Source organism: Balaenoptera borealis, assembly GCF_965194805.1.
Source record: "Balaenoptera borealis genome assembly, chromosome: 21".
Lineage (NCBI taxonomy): Eukaryota > Metazoa > Chordata > Mammalia > Artiodactyla > Balaenopteridae > Balaenoptera > Balaenoptera borealis.
This window is the reverse complement of record NC_138880.1, coordinates 5320044-5338248: the sequence shown is the minus strand read 5'-3', so window position 1 is coordinate 5338248 and position 18205 is coordinate 5320044. Positions and strand designations below refer to the sequence as shown.

Below are 18205 nucleotides of genomic sequence, written 5' to 3'. Positions count from 1 at the left end.
CATCCTGATAAATTTTGGAAGATGCCTTTTTCCTCCTTCTTTCCCTTTTTTTTGTTTGTTTTTTTTGGGGGGGGGGTGGGTGGTTTGTTTGTTTTTAATTAAAAAAATTTTTTTTTACTCCATTTTTGAATCTGTAAATTTACTGGGACATCCTTATAAATTCAATATGAAATAGAAGTATGGTTTGAAGCCAGCTACATGGCATAGAATCCTACCTTAGGAATGTTAATAAATGTTAAGAAAACATGGATTCTAACTTTACTCCTTTTCCAGAGTTTGACCAAAACCTGTAGAATAGATTCCTGAGGTTCTAGCATTTGGAATGGACTTGCTTAGTAGCCAGAGGAAGGTTGGAGTTTGGAATTTATTTCTGGATATTTGCTTTGCGAACTCACTTGTCGAGTCCTTTATTGTCTGTGACAACTTTGCACCTATTTCTTTTTCTCTCATTTTAAACTTTCTATCTTGGTCCCTGTTCACTGTTATGAGGAGAAAAAGTGTCTGGCAAGTCAGATTTGTGACGGGATCGCCATATTTGTAACTCTTGTGCTACCCAGCAAGAAATCCACCCAGATACAGAAGGCAATCATCTTGTCACTATAATCTGCTGATTAAAGGTTGGGGTGACTAGAAGTATCAATGGGGCAGAAGTTTAAAAAAAAACCCAACATTGTTGAATGTCCACTCCTGTGCAAGGCACAGTGTTAAACAATTCTCTTGTAGGACTTCCCTGGCGGTCCAATGGTTAAGACTCCACGCTTCCAACGCGGGGGGCATGGGTTGGATCCGTGGTTGGGCAGCTAAGACCCCACGTGCTGCATGGCGTGGCCAAAAAATAAATTAAAAAACAAACAATTCTCTTGTATATTTTCTTAAGCAGTCCTCATAGCAGCGACACTATGAAGTAGGTACTATTATCCTTACGTTTTGGATCTGTAAACAGAGTCTCAAAGAAATCTTAGTCCCTAACCTTCACTCTTAACTACTACTGTATAATAAAAGGAAAGTAATTGAATTCCCCTACTCATAATTTACAGAGACTGGGGGAGGCAGTCCTAGCCCCTTCATTTATATAGTAGGGCTGTTGGACTGTTAATCTCTTGAGTACCTTGCACATTTAATAATCTATGATTCTTGAATGGGAGAAGAAAGGGACAAGCCTTCTTACATAAAACAATACACGTCCCTATCTGGGCCTCCAGAGCACTCTAAGATATTATATCACGTGAGAGTTGTGGCTCTTCAGTTCTGTCCCCTTAGGAAAGCATCCTTTTGAGATTATATAAAGAATTTCACATTTAATTACTCTATGAAAATTTACTAATTTCAGCTTTTTTCTGGGATACAAATGAAAGCATAATCTGTGCTTCATCTTGTATTCCAAAGGAGGTATTTAAATATACTTTATGAATTAATCTGGTCTGGTCCTCCCTACTTTAGTGCTGGAAAAACTGATTTTGTTTGTATTGTTGAGGAAACCGAAATCTGAGAATTTAGGTTTGAAAAATGTACATGCTGATAATATTTTAAATTTTCTCTTTCCTGCAGTAGTTTTTAAAATAATAGCCTTCTTGAGATATGATTTACATGCCATAAAATTCACCCTTTTAAAGCCTGCAATTTAATGATGTTTAGTACGTTTCCAGAGTTGTGTGACCATTACCACAATCTAACTTTATCACTTCTTTCATCAGCCCAAAAAAGAAATCCCGCATCCATTAGGAGTCACTTCCCATTCCCCCCTCTGCTCCCCAGCCCTGAGAAGCCACTAGTTACTTTTTGCCTCTATAGATTTGCCTTTTCTGGACATTTCATATAAATCTAATCATATAATATGTGGCCTTTTATGTCTGGTTTCTTTAACTTAGCATCATGTTTAGAGGTTCATCTGTGTTGTGATGTGTATCAGTACTTTGTCTCTTTTTATTGCCAAATAATATTTCATTGCATGGCTGTGCAGTGCAGTTTTAAATGACGTAGTTTTTTGACAGTTTTTCTAAAAACCAGAAACACAGTATAAAACTTGATTTTGTTGATTATGTTCCACACATGATACCTGTGAAACATTTTGTGTTGCTTATTATCTAAACTACTTTGTAAAATTTGTCTTGAATTTTATATAGTAATCAATGGTTTCCATACTGTAATTAGTCAGTATTGTTATTAGTCAGATTCTCAGCATTGGAAAACGTATTTAACGGTTTTCACACTTACAGATATAATTCTTTGAAGAGCACGTTGAAAGATGTTTGGATCACATGTCTATTGTGTTGTATTTCATTGTTTAGATCTCATTTTAAGTGTAAAAGTTAAAAATGAAATGCTCTTTCTGCTTAAGACAATACAGTATATATGTTCAGAAGGCAAAGTTGCCTATAGTCTCATCCTCCAGATATGTAACAACTATTAAGAGTTCGGGAGTAATTCGGGGAATTCCCTGACAGTCCAGTGGTTAGGACTCTGTGCTGTCACTGCTGGGGGACCAAGGTTCAATCCCTGGTGGGGGAACTAAGATCCCACAAGCCTCGAGGTGCGGCCAAAAAAAAAAAAGAGAGAGAGAGAAAAGAGAAAAAGAGTTTGGGAGTAATTCTTTTTCTCTTTGCATATTGTAATTAATGGATATGAAAATAAAGATTTTTAACTGAGAGTTTTAAATGGTATCACATTATACCTATTGTAACTTTTAATCCCAATATATTTTTAAAAATTTAAAACCGGACAGTTTTACCTATATTATTTTTGTTATATAAAAATGTTTCCTCCACATTTTTCTATTGGAAATTTAGCTCATTATTCAGAGACAGATGTGCTTGTTTCTCCACCTGTCAGGTCTTTGGGTTTTTTTTTTTTTTTTTTTTTAGTGGTAGGTTTCTGCTTTTAAGATTTATTTATTTATTTTTATTGATTGATTGGTTGCTATGTTGGGTCTTCGTTTCTGTGCTAGGGCTTTCTCCAGTTGCGGCAAGCGGGGGCCACTCTTCATCGCAGTGCGCGGGCCTCTCACTATCGTGGCCTCTCTTGTTGCAGAGCACAGGCTCCAGACGCACAGGCTCAGTAGTTGTGGCTCACGGGCCTAGCCGCTCCGTGGCATGTGGGATCTTCCCAGACCAGAGCTCGAACCCGTGTCCCCTGCATTAGCAGGCGGATTCTCAACCACTGCGCCACCAGGGAAGCCCAGGTCTTTGGGTTTTTATTTCACTCTTTTTTATAGTTTTCCAGCCAGCAGGAAACAAAGTGCTAACAAAGAGACAAATTGATTTGTTTCATCTGTAGTAAGTGATTTAATGGAGGAAGAAGTTGAAAATAAAGATTAAAATGAGATTATGTTATCTGTGAGTTTTTGTTTTCATGTTTTTAACTATAATTCAAAGTCTTTTGGGATTATCTGTTTGGTTCTAAATAAGTAACTCTGACTTTTGGAAACAGATTATGTCCTATGTTCTTTTTTTTTATAGTCTTAATAAAATTTCATTGAGAGCCAGTTAAGTCAAATCCTTTACGGAACATAGAAATACATACAATTCCAGCCCTTTCCAATAAATGGCTATATAACATTGGCGTAGGATCCCTGAATATTCCACTTTGATTTGTACCTGTAGGAGAGAAACAGTTCTTCTACAGTTTAACAATACAGAAGTGGGGTGCTCTGACCTATTTAGGGGGAGCAGCAGTGAAGTCAGAATTGAGTATGAATAACAAAGGATTATAGGTGAATTCAAGTAGCCAAGGGAGTAGATGAATAAGCGTTTACTCTTCACGTTTTGTATTTCAAGCTCAGTCAAGAGAAGGCAGGGCATTATAAGATCAGACACAAATTAACCTGAGGACTTATGAGCAAAGTATACCTCTCAATTAAGTTATGCCGGGAAGTTGTAATAACAGAGAAAATGGCCACTTTTACCTAAAACTCTACCTACCGTGAAGGCTTTTGATTCCAAATAATTGGAAGTGACATCAAAGATGAAAAGAGGGTCAAATGACTCTAAGGATTAAAGACTGACTTCTTGATGGGACCAATAGGATTGATGTAAATAACTGATCGTGAGGTTCATAGAAGCACATGACAGGATAAATGAATACTGCTTGACAGGTTTTAAGGTTTCACTACCTAGTCTTTACATGGAGATAAAAGGTAGTCAGTTTTCTGGGGAGCAGTTTTGTGCATTTTTTCGTTTTGTTTTGTTTTCTAACAAAAAGAAGAATATCTGAGGGAAAAATGATGTAACAGAAATAGAACTGAAATGATGCCTCTTCCTTTCAAAACTAAGAAACTTCATGTAAAAGTTTCAGTTTCTACCATGGTGTTAGGGTATTAGTCTGAGTTTTATAGCCTTTGCCTGTTTAAAATCCTATCAAACTTTCTGAGCTCTTAAACATAAATAAAACAAACAATGGCACAAATATAAAATCTTACTAGTTTAATAACTTAAAAAGCTAAAGAAAAAAATGAAAACTGGATTGTGTTTGTATTGATAAATTTGTTAATGGATGGCAGTAGCTAAACAGCAATCCAAATAGGAATAAGAATCTTATTCAAAGTGTTCTTCTCCCTGCCTTGATGTCTTCCTGGGGTTAAATTAATTAAGGTGTTTGGTGAAGCACTGTATCAGTCTCCTCCAGTTAAGAGAAAGTGTTTTGTTATTTTTCCCTTGGTTAGTAACTATAGTAGCTAAAAGTGCAGGAACAGTATAGTAAGACATTTAACTAAACCAAATGGGGTCTGTTCTTTCAAGCTGGACACCCATCCAAAGGCAGATTCGCTTTCCTGTGGACGCTGGCACTGTTCATGTGACACGTTCACGAGAAAGGCACGGCTTGCACAGAGCTTGCCAGCAGTGCTTCACATCTGAGAGGCACAAGGTTGTCCCCAGCTAGCATGAGTCACAGAGGAATAAGCTAATCCTGGGAACCGACCAGTGGGCTGTGTTTTAGATCCTACTGTCAGCCTTTAAAGGGTCAGGCAATTGCCAATAATATTAGCTATTTTGGTGCTAAATGGAAAATAGTAGGGGATTGCTATCCACAGGAACCAACATGTACTCAGTGGGGATTTGGTTCACAATTCCAATAAAAATAGCATGTTTTTGTGACCGAGAGAGCCATGAAATAGGCACATTTAAAATTTTTAGAGCCTGTTTTCTTAAAAGCTGCAAAATGTTTCAAAATCAGTCAAAATACATAGAAAAGACAAACAAGCCTGGGAAAGTCATCAATGGAAGAAGGAGGAATGGGAGCTGATGAGTCAAAACATCTGTACAGAATTTGAAGCACCAGGATTCTTCACCTACCATATCAATACCCGATCCTTGGGGCTCAGAAATGGATGAGTGTTAAAGCCTAGGGTATGCAAAGAGACAAAAGCCATTTGTTCTAAGAATAATCACTGGATAATACCTTCTCAGGAACCAGCATTCCTGTCAAAAGCTTAGCGATTTTGCAATATAGCACCCCTCCCCCTTTTTAAACAAGTAGAATGCTCTACTATTTAGTGAAAAGATCAACATCTAGACAGATAGGAAGGAAAATATCTTGTGGCTTGTTCCCAGCAACCAACGCTTTATAAAGCATCGTCATTGCAAAGTAAGTAAAACACAAATCAAAGTTCAGAAGGTCAGTCAGAAAGGGTGGACTCAATCATAATATATTTACACACAGAAATCTCATTTCCTGATCTTACACTTATTCCAAAGAAGAAACAAATTTACATAAATAGTTCCAAAACATACTAGCTTATTTGGAGAAAACAAACTTTTTGTAGGCTTATCTAGAAATAACCTTCAAATCAGAATTTTCATATAACGACCATCACATTTCAGAAGTTTTTGATAAGGATGTTGGATTGTAGAGCCTAGATGCTCTACTAACAAAAAGAGGCAAATTTGAAAGTATGTTTATCTCTAGTTTAAGCATTGTGAATCTGAAAAATTGGGTTTAGGTCCCTAGCCCAGTTGGCAACTCTTTCAGTTTTTGTCCTGGAAGCATATAGTTATATTTTTGTCCCATTTCATAATCAGCCACTTAGAGAAAAGCAAAGTCATAAAAGTGTCATAAAAAGAATACTAAAGGGAAGAGGTGGATGTCAATATCCAGTGATAAGCATGTATTTATCTACATTTAGTTTCTTTTAAATATTTTTAGAACTGTAACAGATGGTTATATTCATAAGCTTGAGTAAGAATACGACTGCTTCCAAGTTCTGAAATAAATGCATATATGCCCTCAAAATACTGTACGTATCACCTACCCTCCCTTTAGGAGAAACTGAAGTTAATTAAGATTTCCCTGGATATTTTAAAATAAAAGTAAATAATAAAAAGGAACTGAACTAAAGACATATTCTGAAAAAAAAAAAAAATCAACTAAATCAAGTACACAGTTTGACTCTATTGTTGCTTTAGCCCGGGTTTGATGTATAGAGAGGCTCATGCAGTGAGTTGCAGTGGGGGGACTTTCCTTTTACAGTTCAAATGCAGGGAACCTGGCTTTTGTGGGCGCTAGGAGGTCAGCCAAGAAATGAATTGTTCCAGCCATTCCTTCAAAGAGGGAGAAGGGGGTGTCTGGTGTTCTGCATCCGTGTTCTCCATAGTCTGAGCGGCATTCAGCGAACTTACAGGCCCTGTACAGGTACTTCGCGTCCTGCGTGAGGTTGTGCGGCGACAGGAAGGCCGTAGGTATTCCCTGCAGCGCCGTGGCACAGCCCGTACCCCTTCTTCAGCGAGCCACACTGCCAGATCACATCAGCACACGGATAGGCATCATTGAGAGACTGTTCCTCTTTGAACACCTCATAGGCCTGAATGAGCATGTAGATTACCCCAGGAGAACCGTGGCACCAGTGGACTAGCACATCCCGAGTATCGTCCACACGAGGAGGGTAGTTGCCGGAAGGGAATTTCAGCTGGCAGACGTAGTCTCCACTGGGCTTGACCAAACTCTGTAACTTCCCATGGCTCCCTTGAAGTCTGGGCTGCCTCAGGTGGTAATAAATTCCTGCCAGGCCATGAGCAGCCCCGACGTGGTATTCTTGGTGCCATTCATACACCAGTGGAGTCTTTCTAGCTAGGTCTTCTCCAGAGGTTAAGACTGTTTCACAAACCTGCTGAATATGGCTTTGAGGAATCTTTTCCACTCCAGAGTTCTTCTTCACAAAGAGAAGAGCATAGATGTAGCCCATTCGACCATAGAGCCTTTCATTTGGAGCATATGGGGATCAGTCTTATTTAGGTGAATTAGCCGGGTGATGCAGTCTTCTGCCCGCTTCTCGTTCATTGTTCATCTTGTGATGCACCACAGCGGCCACTGCCAGGGGGCCCCTATCCCTGCAAAGGAAGGTGATGGAATGCTTGGTCAGACAGTTCAGACTTTGCTTTACATAGCCATGTGCCATCTGTAGGTAGGTGGGGTCCCCAAACACGTCCTAGAGGTTTAAGTAAAGCACAGCAATACCTGCCCAGCCAGTGTAAACAGTGCTATCCCGAGGGTCTGCTGACCTTAGGTTTCTCTCCATTCGCTGAAGAAGCTCTCGAATCTTATTGTTCAGGCGTTGTGAGAACTCAGTCGTCATCCCAGCAGAATCAGAGTAGCCTTCAGCCAGGGATTTGTTATAATCGGCGGAAAGATTCGGGGAGGCCCTTTGCGCCTTGGTGCCAGAAACGAGCCCCGCAGCCTCGGGACAAAACGAGAAGCGACGCTTTCACCTGTCCTGTGTTCTTGTAACCCTACTGCTTGTACCCACCGCGCTGTCCTCCAAACCTACCTATTAGTTGAGGCTATATTTTTGTTCTTGTCCTCCAAAACCCTTGGACTTTTAATAAACCTTCTTTGACTGATTACAATCAAATTTATGCTTGGCTCTTCTCAGATTAGATGATATGGAAAACCAAGTTGTGTATGTTTCTCTTTTCTCACAGGCTATTTTACATATGAAATTTTAATTTGGTTTAAAAATAATTCCTTAAGTAATCTGCTGTTCATGTCTAATAAAATTTAAAAATTTCAAATCCGAGATATAATCCTTTTCCTGTAACTCATTCAGTTGAGTTTACGCTGATACCCATACTTTCTGTCAGGATCTGCTGGTTGTCCTTCTCTCTGTACCTGCCTTATCTTGGATTCCCCAAGAGGACCAGTTTTCACATTTCTCTATTGACCTGAGACATTTTCTTTACAGTGGTGTTTTTCAAACTGTTATTGGTAAAGGACTAGTATTTTGCTCTTTTAAAAAAATTTTCCAGTCCACCATGGACCAATGCTTCTGTAAAATACGATAAAATTAACTATTAGGGAAATGAAAGGCCTCCCCTTCCAAAAAAAAAAATACACGGTACAGGATCCCTGATCATGGGCCTAGATGTCACGCAATATCAAATTATCATAGTATCTAAATGCTCACTCTTACCTTCTCTGCTTGTTTCGTGGCAGACTGGCTTGCCCTGGGAACCACACTCTCAGAGTAGCACTGCCAGAGAGCAGTGGTTCTCAGGTGTTTTGGTCCCAGAACCCCTTTTACTCTTAAAATTTGAGGACTCTAAATGCTTTTGTTTACATAGGTTATATCTGTTACTGTTTATGTTAATTTAGAAATTAAAGCTGAGAAAATTTTTAAGTATTTACCAATTCATTTTTAAAAAGCTACTGTATGTTATATTCTGTTTTTATGAAAAATATTTTCTCAAGCAAAAAAATTGAGAAGAATGGTGTTTTTACATTTTTGCAAATCTCTTTAACGACTGGCTTAACTGAAGACACTAGATTCTCGTATCTGCTTCTACATTCAGTCTGTTATGGTTTGTTGTTTTGGTTGAAGAAAATGAAGATAATCTGGCCTCACACAGATGTGTAGTTGGAAAAAGGAAGAGTATTTTAATAATAGCCTTTTCAGATAATTGTGGGTATATTTCTTTGATATTGCCCCAGAACTCAGCAAGTGGTGGGGTAGTTGCAATATGGAATCTGAAATCCTATCAATAAACTTTTTGTACTTGGTTTCTGTCTTGCACTTTGAATGGATCGTTTGCCTTTCATGACTTTGTAACATCATACATTGGCCATTTAAAATATATTGCATGCACATCTTCCAAATGTTGACACATTCCTTTATAGATATTTTTAAAATCACATTTGTTGTCACCACTTACTTCATCAGAAAATTCTTAGATTATTTGGAAATTGGAAGACTCGTGGGGCAGGTACTAGTTTTCCAATATTTTGATTTTTCTTGGAAGATCAAATTTTATTATTGGCAACAAATACTATCAGCTGTTTTCCTTGAAGTGACAAATTTGCTTGTTCATTTTTGAGAAAATACCTGCCAAATTCTCAAGTTCAAATAACCATAATTTTTCTCTTAGTCGTGTTCCATGAAGAAGTGGCCAGTTCACCTTGCAGTTCAATCACAGTACTTTCCCTCAAGGCAATCTTCATACCTGCAGCACGCAGAATTGCTTTATGCACCCTTCCCATCTCGTCACAAGGAATATTAGAAAGACATGTGTTCAAGGGTTGAGATTTAGTCTAAGTAATTTTTACTGCTTCATCAAGGACATTAAGTAAAACTGGCTTTTTTGTTTGTTTGTTTGTTAACTGCCAGCGTATGGCTGTGAAGGACACGGCACTAGTATAATTTGGTGTGATCACTGCCTTTATTTGTGCTGAGATGCCGGCAGTCTGACCCACTACTGCTTTTGCCGTATTAAGTGCAAATGTCAACATCATGAAAAAGACAACATCTTGGTATTATTGTGAAGATGGTTTTGACCTTGCAGGATCCCTGGGAGAGTCTCAGTAGCCTGTCCTGCGCTCACCACCCCCAGGTCTGTGCGCCACACTTTTATGTCATTAGAAAAGCAGTTTGACCAGCATTTGGCTTTTAAAAGTCCAAGAAAATATGTTATACATTTTTTTGAAGGAAAAATTATTTATTTATGCCCAGATTTGTTTGTAAAAAGGTTTGAGGCCAGTAAAAATAAATTGTGTAACCAAGGTAACAAATCTGACAATCAGCAGAATTTCTGATCTTTTTTTTTTTTTCTCTTAAAACTTGCTGTACTGGGACTTCCCTGATGGTGCAGTGGTTGGGAATCTGCCTGCCAATGCAGGGGACACGGGTTCGAGCCCTGGTCCAGGAAGATCCCACATGCCACGGAGCAACTAAGCCCGTGCGCCACAACTACTGAGCCTGTGCTCTAGAGCCCGCGAGTCACAACTACTGAAGCCCGTGTGCCAGAGCCCATGCTCCGCAGCAAGAGAAGCCACCGAAATGAGAAGCCTAAGTACCACAACAAAGAGTAGCCCCCGCTTGCCGCAACTAGAGAAAGCCCACACGCACGCAGCTACGAAGACCCAACGCAGCCAAAAATAAATAAATACATAAATAAAATAAAAAATAAAGATTTAAAAAAAAAAAAAAACTTGCTGTACTAAATTTAATCGTTTGGGGTGATTTTTACAGTAACGATTAGTTGTGTTATTGGTAGATGTTGGATTACATCTTTGGGCAATCCAAAAATTACATGTTTTAATAGGAGTAAACTAGGGAACCTGGCTTAGGTCCACATTTTTGGCAAAGTATATGTGGCAGCTTATGCTCTGAAATGGCTAATAAGAATTTTTACTTACAGGTGCCCGGGAGTATCACGTCCAATTTTTTAGCAACCAGCCAGAGAGGGCGTGGGTTCACGAAAAGCGGGTCCGAGAGTACAAAGGTCACAAACAGTATGAAGAACTACTGGCCGAGGCGACCAGACAAGCCAGCAATCACTCTGAGAAACAGAAGGTGACTGATGACATAGGAACATGGTCAATTGAATGTGGACTTTAAAGGACTTAATAATTTAGTAGGGCTTTTCATACTTGAATTCAAGCAATTAGAATGATTTATTTTAGTCCTCCAAGTTCAATTTTAATAATTCATTGTAAGTGTGTCAATAAATTTTATATGTCATATAAACAACATTATAGTCCTATTGAAAACTTTATCTGCTTAATACAATTTTGGATTCTATTTTGAATTGAATTCAAATGTACATAGTCTAGTAGATGCTAGTGAAATGTGGATTTTGTCAGATTTTTATGCTTTTTCCTATTTCAGCATTTTCCCCTAATTCCCCTGTATTCTTATTTAGCAAAATTGTTTTATGAAAGTAAGGTTTTAAAAATATTTAGTACTTACTCTGAGACAGGCACTGTTTTAAGCATTTTATATATGTATTAATCCATTTAATCTTCATTACAACTTCGGTGAGGTAGATACTATTATTCCTATTTCTGCAGATGAAGAAATTGAGGCACAGAAAGCTTAAGTAGCGGGTTCAGCCAAGGTCACACTAGTGATGGAACCAAAGATGTTTGTTGTGGTGGTGGACATACTAGAATTTTGACATGAACTCTTGATAATCTGTCTGGTCGAGATTTTTAAACTCAACTAATTTACTGTGGGCCTCTGGTGATTCAGAAATTTGTCATATTTTCACTCTAAGCTAAATATTTCCACAGAGGATTTTGATTACTTTTATCAAACTTAACACTTCACAGATTTAAATAACAGTGTTTGACATATACTGTACCGTCTCCTTGTTTCATTAGCTAATCTCTGGCTACCTCAGTCTAACCCCCTGGATAATTCCTAATTGCTTTGCTCCTCTCACATACCTTTATTCAAAATTTTCTTACCTGTTTTGCCAATCCAAAGTCTTCTGATCAGGACTATGGAAACTGTGATGCAGGTTTATTTTTCCTCTCATACGATCCTGTTTTCTTGTGTCGTATCAACTTCCACGTGTTCCTCGGGGCTCTCCTTTCTCTGCATTCTGCCCCTGTTTGCATTCTGGCACAGGCTGGCCGCTCAGCTCCAAATGCTGGCTCTGTGCCACTTACTTAGCTTTGCTGTGGTCTGTGTGGCACCCCTGAGCTTTACGGTGTCGTCTTTAATGTTAGTGTTTTATTGGCCCCTGAAAGTAATCCTTTCTGTAATCTTTCTTCTCTTTGCCATCATCACTGCCAGCTTTTTAGGAATGTGACATGAGGAGGACGACTCCCTCTTGGAGGGACTTGTCCAGCAGAGTGGGCGACAAAGAAGGGTTTACTGTAAAAGAGTGGACCTGCATGTCCTCGATTCATAAAAGTCATGGAGTTAGAACATTTCCCTTGTTTGACTGAAGACCCTGAAGATGTTTATGCATACCTGGAAAGATGATAAGACCACATGGGAAATACGTGTTGGTTTAACGGTCCCTGTTAGATTAAAGCATGTTCCATAATGCCTGTATCTTTCTTTACAGATTCGGAAACCCCGGCCTCAGAGAGAACGTGCTCAGTGGGATATCGGCATTGCCCACGCAGAGAAAGCGTTGAAAATGACCCGGGAGGAAAGAATCGAACAGTATACTTTTATCTACATTGATAAACAGCCTGAGGAGGCTTTATCCCAAGCAAAAAAGAATGTTGCCTCCAAAGCCGAAGTTAAAAAAACCCGAAGGCCAAGATCAGTGCTGAATACTCAGCCAGAACAGACCAGTGCAGGCGAGGCGGCCTCCTCACTATCAGGTACTGAAATTCGGAGACACAGCCAGAGGCGGCACACGAGCGTGGAAGAGGACGAACCACCTCCCGTTAAAGTAGCCTGGAAAACGGCAGCTGCGAGGAAATCCTTACCAGCTTCCATCACAATGCACAAAGGGAGCCTGGATTTGCAGAAGTGTAACATGTCTCCAGTTGTGAAAATTGAACAAGTGTTTGCTCTTCAGAATGCTACAGGAGATGGGAAATTTATCGATCAGTTTGTCTATTCAACGAAGGTACCTCCTTTTTTCATGGGTTTTTTGGGGGAACCTAGGTATCTAGTAAGTAGTCAACCTTGGCATTTAAAGAAACCCCAAACAACACAAGGTCATAATTTGAATACCCTTCGTATTCACTGCACTTGAAATGTACAGTCAGTTTACTCTGTTTAAGATGGGGGCAAAAAAGACATAGGCATAAAAGCTTTGTTTTTCTTCTTCTTTTTTTCTCTCTTTTGTAATATCCCCATCTGTACTAGATTAATCTTGAGCTGTGCAGCCAAAATTGAACTGAGCTCCCTAAAATCATGGGAAAAAACTGGGCACTTTGCCTGTTTCTGGTTTGTGTGGTTAGTTTTTCTTAGTTGCAAAGTATGCTTCTTATTAAATCATTTCTGTCAGTTATCTGAATTAACCATTGTAATCATTATACCTGTTGCTCTGTTTGGTTGCACCAGCAACTTTGTTTGGTTGCACAAGCAATGTTGACCTGGGATAGCTAATACATTTTAGAGAAATACCAGAACTGTGTTTGTTCTGTCACAATGAACTGTGGTGACAGCTTGTGTAACGGGGTGAAAGTAGCCTCTTCAAACGGAATGTCTCCCTCAGACAGCCCTGGGCCTCCATTTAGGGCACTTATACTTTAGCTTGAAGACTTTAAAACTCTTTTACAACATTTGTAATTTCTATTCCGTGTACCTCTTCACTACCCTCCCAGCCGACACCACAACTGTGGGCTTGTGAATCCAAATTTAGTGGCACCTCATGGATGTGTGCTATTTTTAAAGAATTCTGTGCTTATTTCCTAACGTTGTCATATGCACATTAAAATAATTAAATATAGGTACGCCTCATCAGTGGTATATTTTCCTAAAGAAGAGCATAAGGGTCCTCTGTTAACCTGTTTCTGCCTATCGGTTCAACTGATTTCAGTAAGGCGAAGCTCCTTGGGAAAGCTTAAGTCACGGTCCCCACTTGGTTCTGTTGACAGCTTTGACTAGCAAGTAAATACTTTGCATCTTTTTCGAATGCAGATTGGCTTCATTCTTGGAGCTGGTTTTTATCTGCTTTTGGATGCACAAATCAAACTTTGTCACCCCCCCCACTCAAAGAGTGCTATTTAAATCAAATTTGAGATAAAACTGACCTTTTAAAAATGAAAGCTTTAAAAATACATATACTGTATTTATAAATCACTCCTTTATTTCACTGCATTAAAAATACCTAAAATGAGACAGAACTGTAATTGCCCCTGCCTTCTCTCTGCTCCAAATTGCTTATGGGGTGCACATTTTCGTCATACTTCTGTAATCTAAGGATATCGTTGTCTTTCAAAGGTGTGTTGATACTTTTATCTGTAGTAGGGCACTTTACCACATGAAAATGACTATAGTTCTCTTACTGTGATATGGGTAAAGGGAGAGACTATTCAAACCAGAAAATATTTTGGTTTTGACAGAAAATTAGATGATACAGGTTTATTTTTTAGTGATATTCACCATTTGGACTTAGAAAACAGGTTTTTTTCCCCACATAGTCTCATTGTACATTTTAGAATAAATCCTGATGACTTAATAAAATTGTTCTGATAATGGCTAAGATAATAAATTAACTGCAATCAAAGACCATATAAAATCCAAGCACATTATGATGGTCTTAAGGCATCTTTATAAACCAATGATGCCATTTGCCTGGTAATCACCTATTTTTTAATTTGCCTTATTTTGAAGGGAATTGGTAACAAAACAGAAATAAGTGTCAGGGGACAAGACAGACTTATAATTTCTACACCAAACCAGAGGAATGAAAAGGCAACTCAGAATACGTCATCTCCTGAAACAACATCTGGTCCTGCAGGTGGGTATGAATGTAGAGTACATTCCCATTTGAGTTCTTGGTTCTGCTTGACTGTCACGTGGCAGCTTTGTTCCTAAGAAACCTTTAGTTATCAAAATCAAATTATATTTTAAAAATGAAATTATAAAAGCAATTATTTCAATAGGGAAGAATGGTTTAGGGGCCAGAGAGCTTTATTGATAGTAATAGTAATAGTTATTTTTCCTACAGGAATTTAAATAATAGGATTGTATAATGAAAAGACTATAGTTATACAGTATGTACATATCTGACTAGATGCACCATTTGATGATCTCTCTGCATGAGAATAACAGCTTTAATTTTCCAGCATTTTTTTTTTTTTTTTTTAATTTATTTTTGGCTGTGTTGGGTCTTCGCTGCTGTGCGCGGGCTTTTCTCTGGTTGCGGTGACCGGGGGCTACTCTTCGTTGCGGTGCGCGGGCTTCTCACTGCGGTGGCTTCTCTTGTTGCAGAGCACGGGCTCTAGGCGCGTGGGCTTCAGTAGTTGTGGCACACGGACTCAGCAGCTGTGGTTCGCAGGCTCTAGAGCGCAGGCTCAGTAGTTGTGGCGCACGGGCTTAGTTGCTCCGCGGCATGTGGGTCTTCCCGGACCAGGGCTTGAACCCGTGTCCCCTGCATTGGCAGGCAGATTCGCAACCACTGCGCCACCAGGGAAGCCCTCCAGCACTATTAACACATTCTTACTATTTCCTCCTTTATCCCCTATTGGACACAAATTAGTAGATGCTCACACTCTTTCCATTATTCTTAGGTGTGCTAGATGTCAGCAGTTGAGGGGCTCGGGCCTAGCTCTCTTACAATCTTCTCTGATTAACAGATACCATGAGTTGAAAATCAAGCTACATTATTGTCACTCGAAGAAGAAATGCCTGTATCTAGTAAGATCGTGCCTTTGGAATAGGCAAAGTAATTTTTATTAAGAGACTGACTTACTAAGGATCTTATAGAAGCTTAATTGAGTGTCTGGTGGGTTTGGTTTATATAACAGTATTACTGCTGCATACAGCTGTCAAGAAAAGAGTTAGGTACCAACTAACTTGGTCATTTGAAATCTTAGGAGGAAGGAGTTTGTTTCAATTTGTTCTTTAAAAATTTTTTTTGGAATCTAAGAAGTGACCAAATAATTTTCTAGAAGGATTAAAGTCTTAAGACCCAAGGTAGTAATCTTGGATCAGTAGTAACTCAGGCAAACCTGTAATTGAGTGGCACTAAGGGGTAAGTATTTTTGTAAGGGAAATTTTGAGTAAGATTCTTCTTATTATAAAAGCTAAATAAAAACAATCATTATTCAGGAAAGTTCATTATTCAGGAAAGAACTTGCAGCCCTTTATTTTCAAGAAAGGGCTGCAGGATGGGGAGAGGTGTTGCCATGTATGGGACAGGGCATAGTAAATAGAATGCCTTAATTCAACAATGAATTGGGAAAGGAAGCTGCAGTAAAGTAAGGAGGGGGTAGCAAAGTCCAGAACCAGATTTGCAACTTGTATCACTTCAAAATGCTGTATAAAAAATGAAATTATAATGAAGCAATGAATAATGGACTTAGAAGATTTTGCATTAATTAGCCATAATTGAAAATGTTTGTTACCTTCTTTGATACCACAAGACTCTTTTGGCCTCAGTGCTCTGTAGTTAGGTCTATCAGTTTTGTCATCTTTCTTTACACTAAACTGTTAGTAATTTGTCTGAATGTAAGTGTGATATTTAGACTAGGAGGATCATTATTTAAACATCTGCATTCTCTGAACTAGGGAGAAAGTAAATTCTTCATAGGATATTAGATTGATCTTAAATATTAAACTTTTACCTTTAATGGAGATTGTTTTTTCTTCCCCTCAGCTACTGAACATTTTATCTTCACGTGGTCTTTTCATTTCAATTTAAGTTCTGCTGTGAATTTTCTTCTTTTCCTTCTTTTTTTTTTTTCCTAGTGAAAGCTAAAGGTGGAGGGTTATAATTCTTTATATCAAGAAAAAGCCCAGTTCCTTCCTCAGGCAGACATAGTGTAATGAGATTGTAAATTAATGCTGCAACCTTAATTTAGGGATGAGTGCTCTAAAGCTTTGACCTTGGTTTAAATTTGGTTACCAGCTGCAGTTGATAAGCATATTTTATCTTTTTACATGATCGCATTTTGTTCCTTGTGAAAATAACTTCAGTAGTTGAAAAGTCAGAAAAGAGACCCGATCTCCCTTCAGAAACCAATTGCACCATTATCTCATTAGGTGCTAACTACTCATGGAGAACTCTCCAGCCTTTTCTTAGTAAATTTAGGTGCTACATAGGATGTGTGGCACTGCTACATTTCTGTGGTTTGAGGAGTTGTATCTGCATTTCTACCAGATTTCTAAGCTATTTTCCAAATCCAGAGATGCTCACTTCTCCCCTCTTAGAACATAAACATAATACTTTTTAGTGTCTTTAAATGTAGTAGAATGTATGTATTCTTTGGGTAGCTTTTATCTGTATAGATAAATTGAAGATTATAGATAAATGTTTGTTTGTTTGTTTTACGCAGTTCTATTTTCATTTTCCTCTTCCCTGGTAGGTCTTGAGTGTTGATGACTATACTGAAATATGGATCTCTGGAATACTCAGGTGTCTGTGAGGGTAGGATACCTGTTGTCTTAGTTAACATTTTCATCATTGTAAGGAGAAGAGTGAGAGTAAAGGAGACCTTCATTTTGTGACTTCTCTGCTAGAAATTAATTAAGCACAGCTCAGAAACAATACATTATCATCAAACTACCTACTCCTTCCCCCCAAAAAGTAGTGGGATCCTTCTTTGTTTTGGCTTTGAACAAAGGTGAGGAAAGCCCTTTCCACATAGACAAGAACAATGAAACCAGAAAATATACAGGTGATATGGAACACTTCATTGAGGTAGCTTCTGCAAGATGATTATTATCTAGCAAGGACCGTTTAGGTGGTCCAAGCACTGAAAAGATGGAGAACAGCTGTGCAGAAGGTATCATGCCTTCTGAGGGTCACAGAATGAATCATTCTGTGATTCATTCCTGACTTAGTGTTTCTTCACATTGCAGCCTTCAATCTTAAGTTTTATCCTTTCCAAAATGGGGTCCATGTGAGTTTTCTTTCAAAGAATTTTACTGTTTAAAAATCTTCATAGTTTCTTTTTTTTTCACTATTTAATATTAAATAGCTTGATACTTTGTTTCAACTAGTTTTCCATGACTAATTATTTCTAAATTATACGAGTCCCTTGATAGTCAAATTAATGATTCAGTTTTAGTCCCATTTTTGTGCCTTTCCTGCTTTTTTCCCTTTGGTTGTTAATGATATAACAATAGCAAAACCAGCACCTAGCACTGTAAGCATTTTACGTGTAGAATTAATTTATTTGCTAAAATGCAAAATGCATAGTACCGATTGAATTTTGGACGATTACTTCCTAATGTCAACTGAGAATAAAATCATTTTCATCCATCCCCTCAGTACCTTCATCCCTTCAATTATTATTACCTAAATGTGTTTATCTGCTGTTTTGGTTTGACTTTACAGTTTTTAAAAATCCAATCCCTCTTTAT

At 38.4% G+C, this 18205-nt stretch overlaps 1 protein-coding gene and 1 pseudogene across 7 annotated transcripts in view; one reads left to right on the top strand and one right to left on the bottom strand.

Annotated features, from left to right (window-relative positions):
* The window catches only part of NSD3 (nuclear receptor binding SET domain protein 3), a 108197-nt gene that overhangs the window by 44185 nt on the left and 45807 nt on the right, over positions 1-18205 (top strand). For all 6 annotated transcript variants that reach the window (XM_082374642.1, XM_082374644.1, XM_082374643.1 and 3 more), the window contains 3 exons: positions 10620-10774; positions 12279-12794; positions 14510-14636. In XM_082374642.1, the coding sequence (XP_082230768.1) occupies positions 10620-10774; positions 12279-12794; positions 14510-14636 (798 nt within the window). The remainder of the gene's footprint in view (positions 1-10619; positions 10775-12278; positions 12795-14509; positions 14637-18205) is intronic.
* LOC309619403 (glutathione S-transferase LANCL1 pseudogene) lies at positions 71-9711 on the bottom strand (annotated as a pseudogene). The gene is made up of 2 exons: positions 9529-9711; positions 71-7690 (listed from the first exon to the last, which is right to left on the bottom strand). The product of its transcript is annotated as a glutathione S-transferase LANCL1 pseudogene (transcript).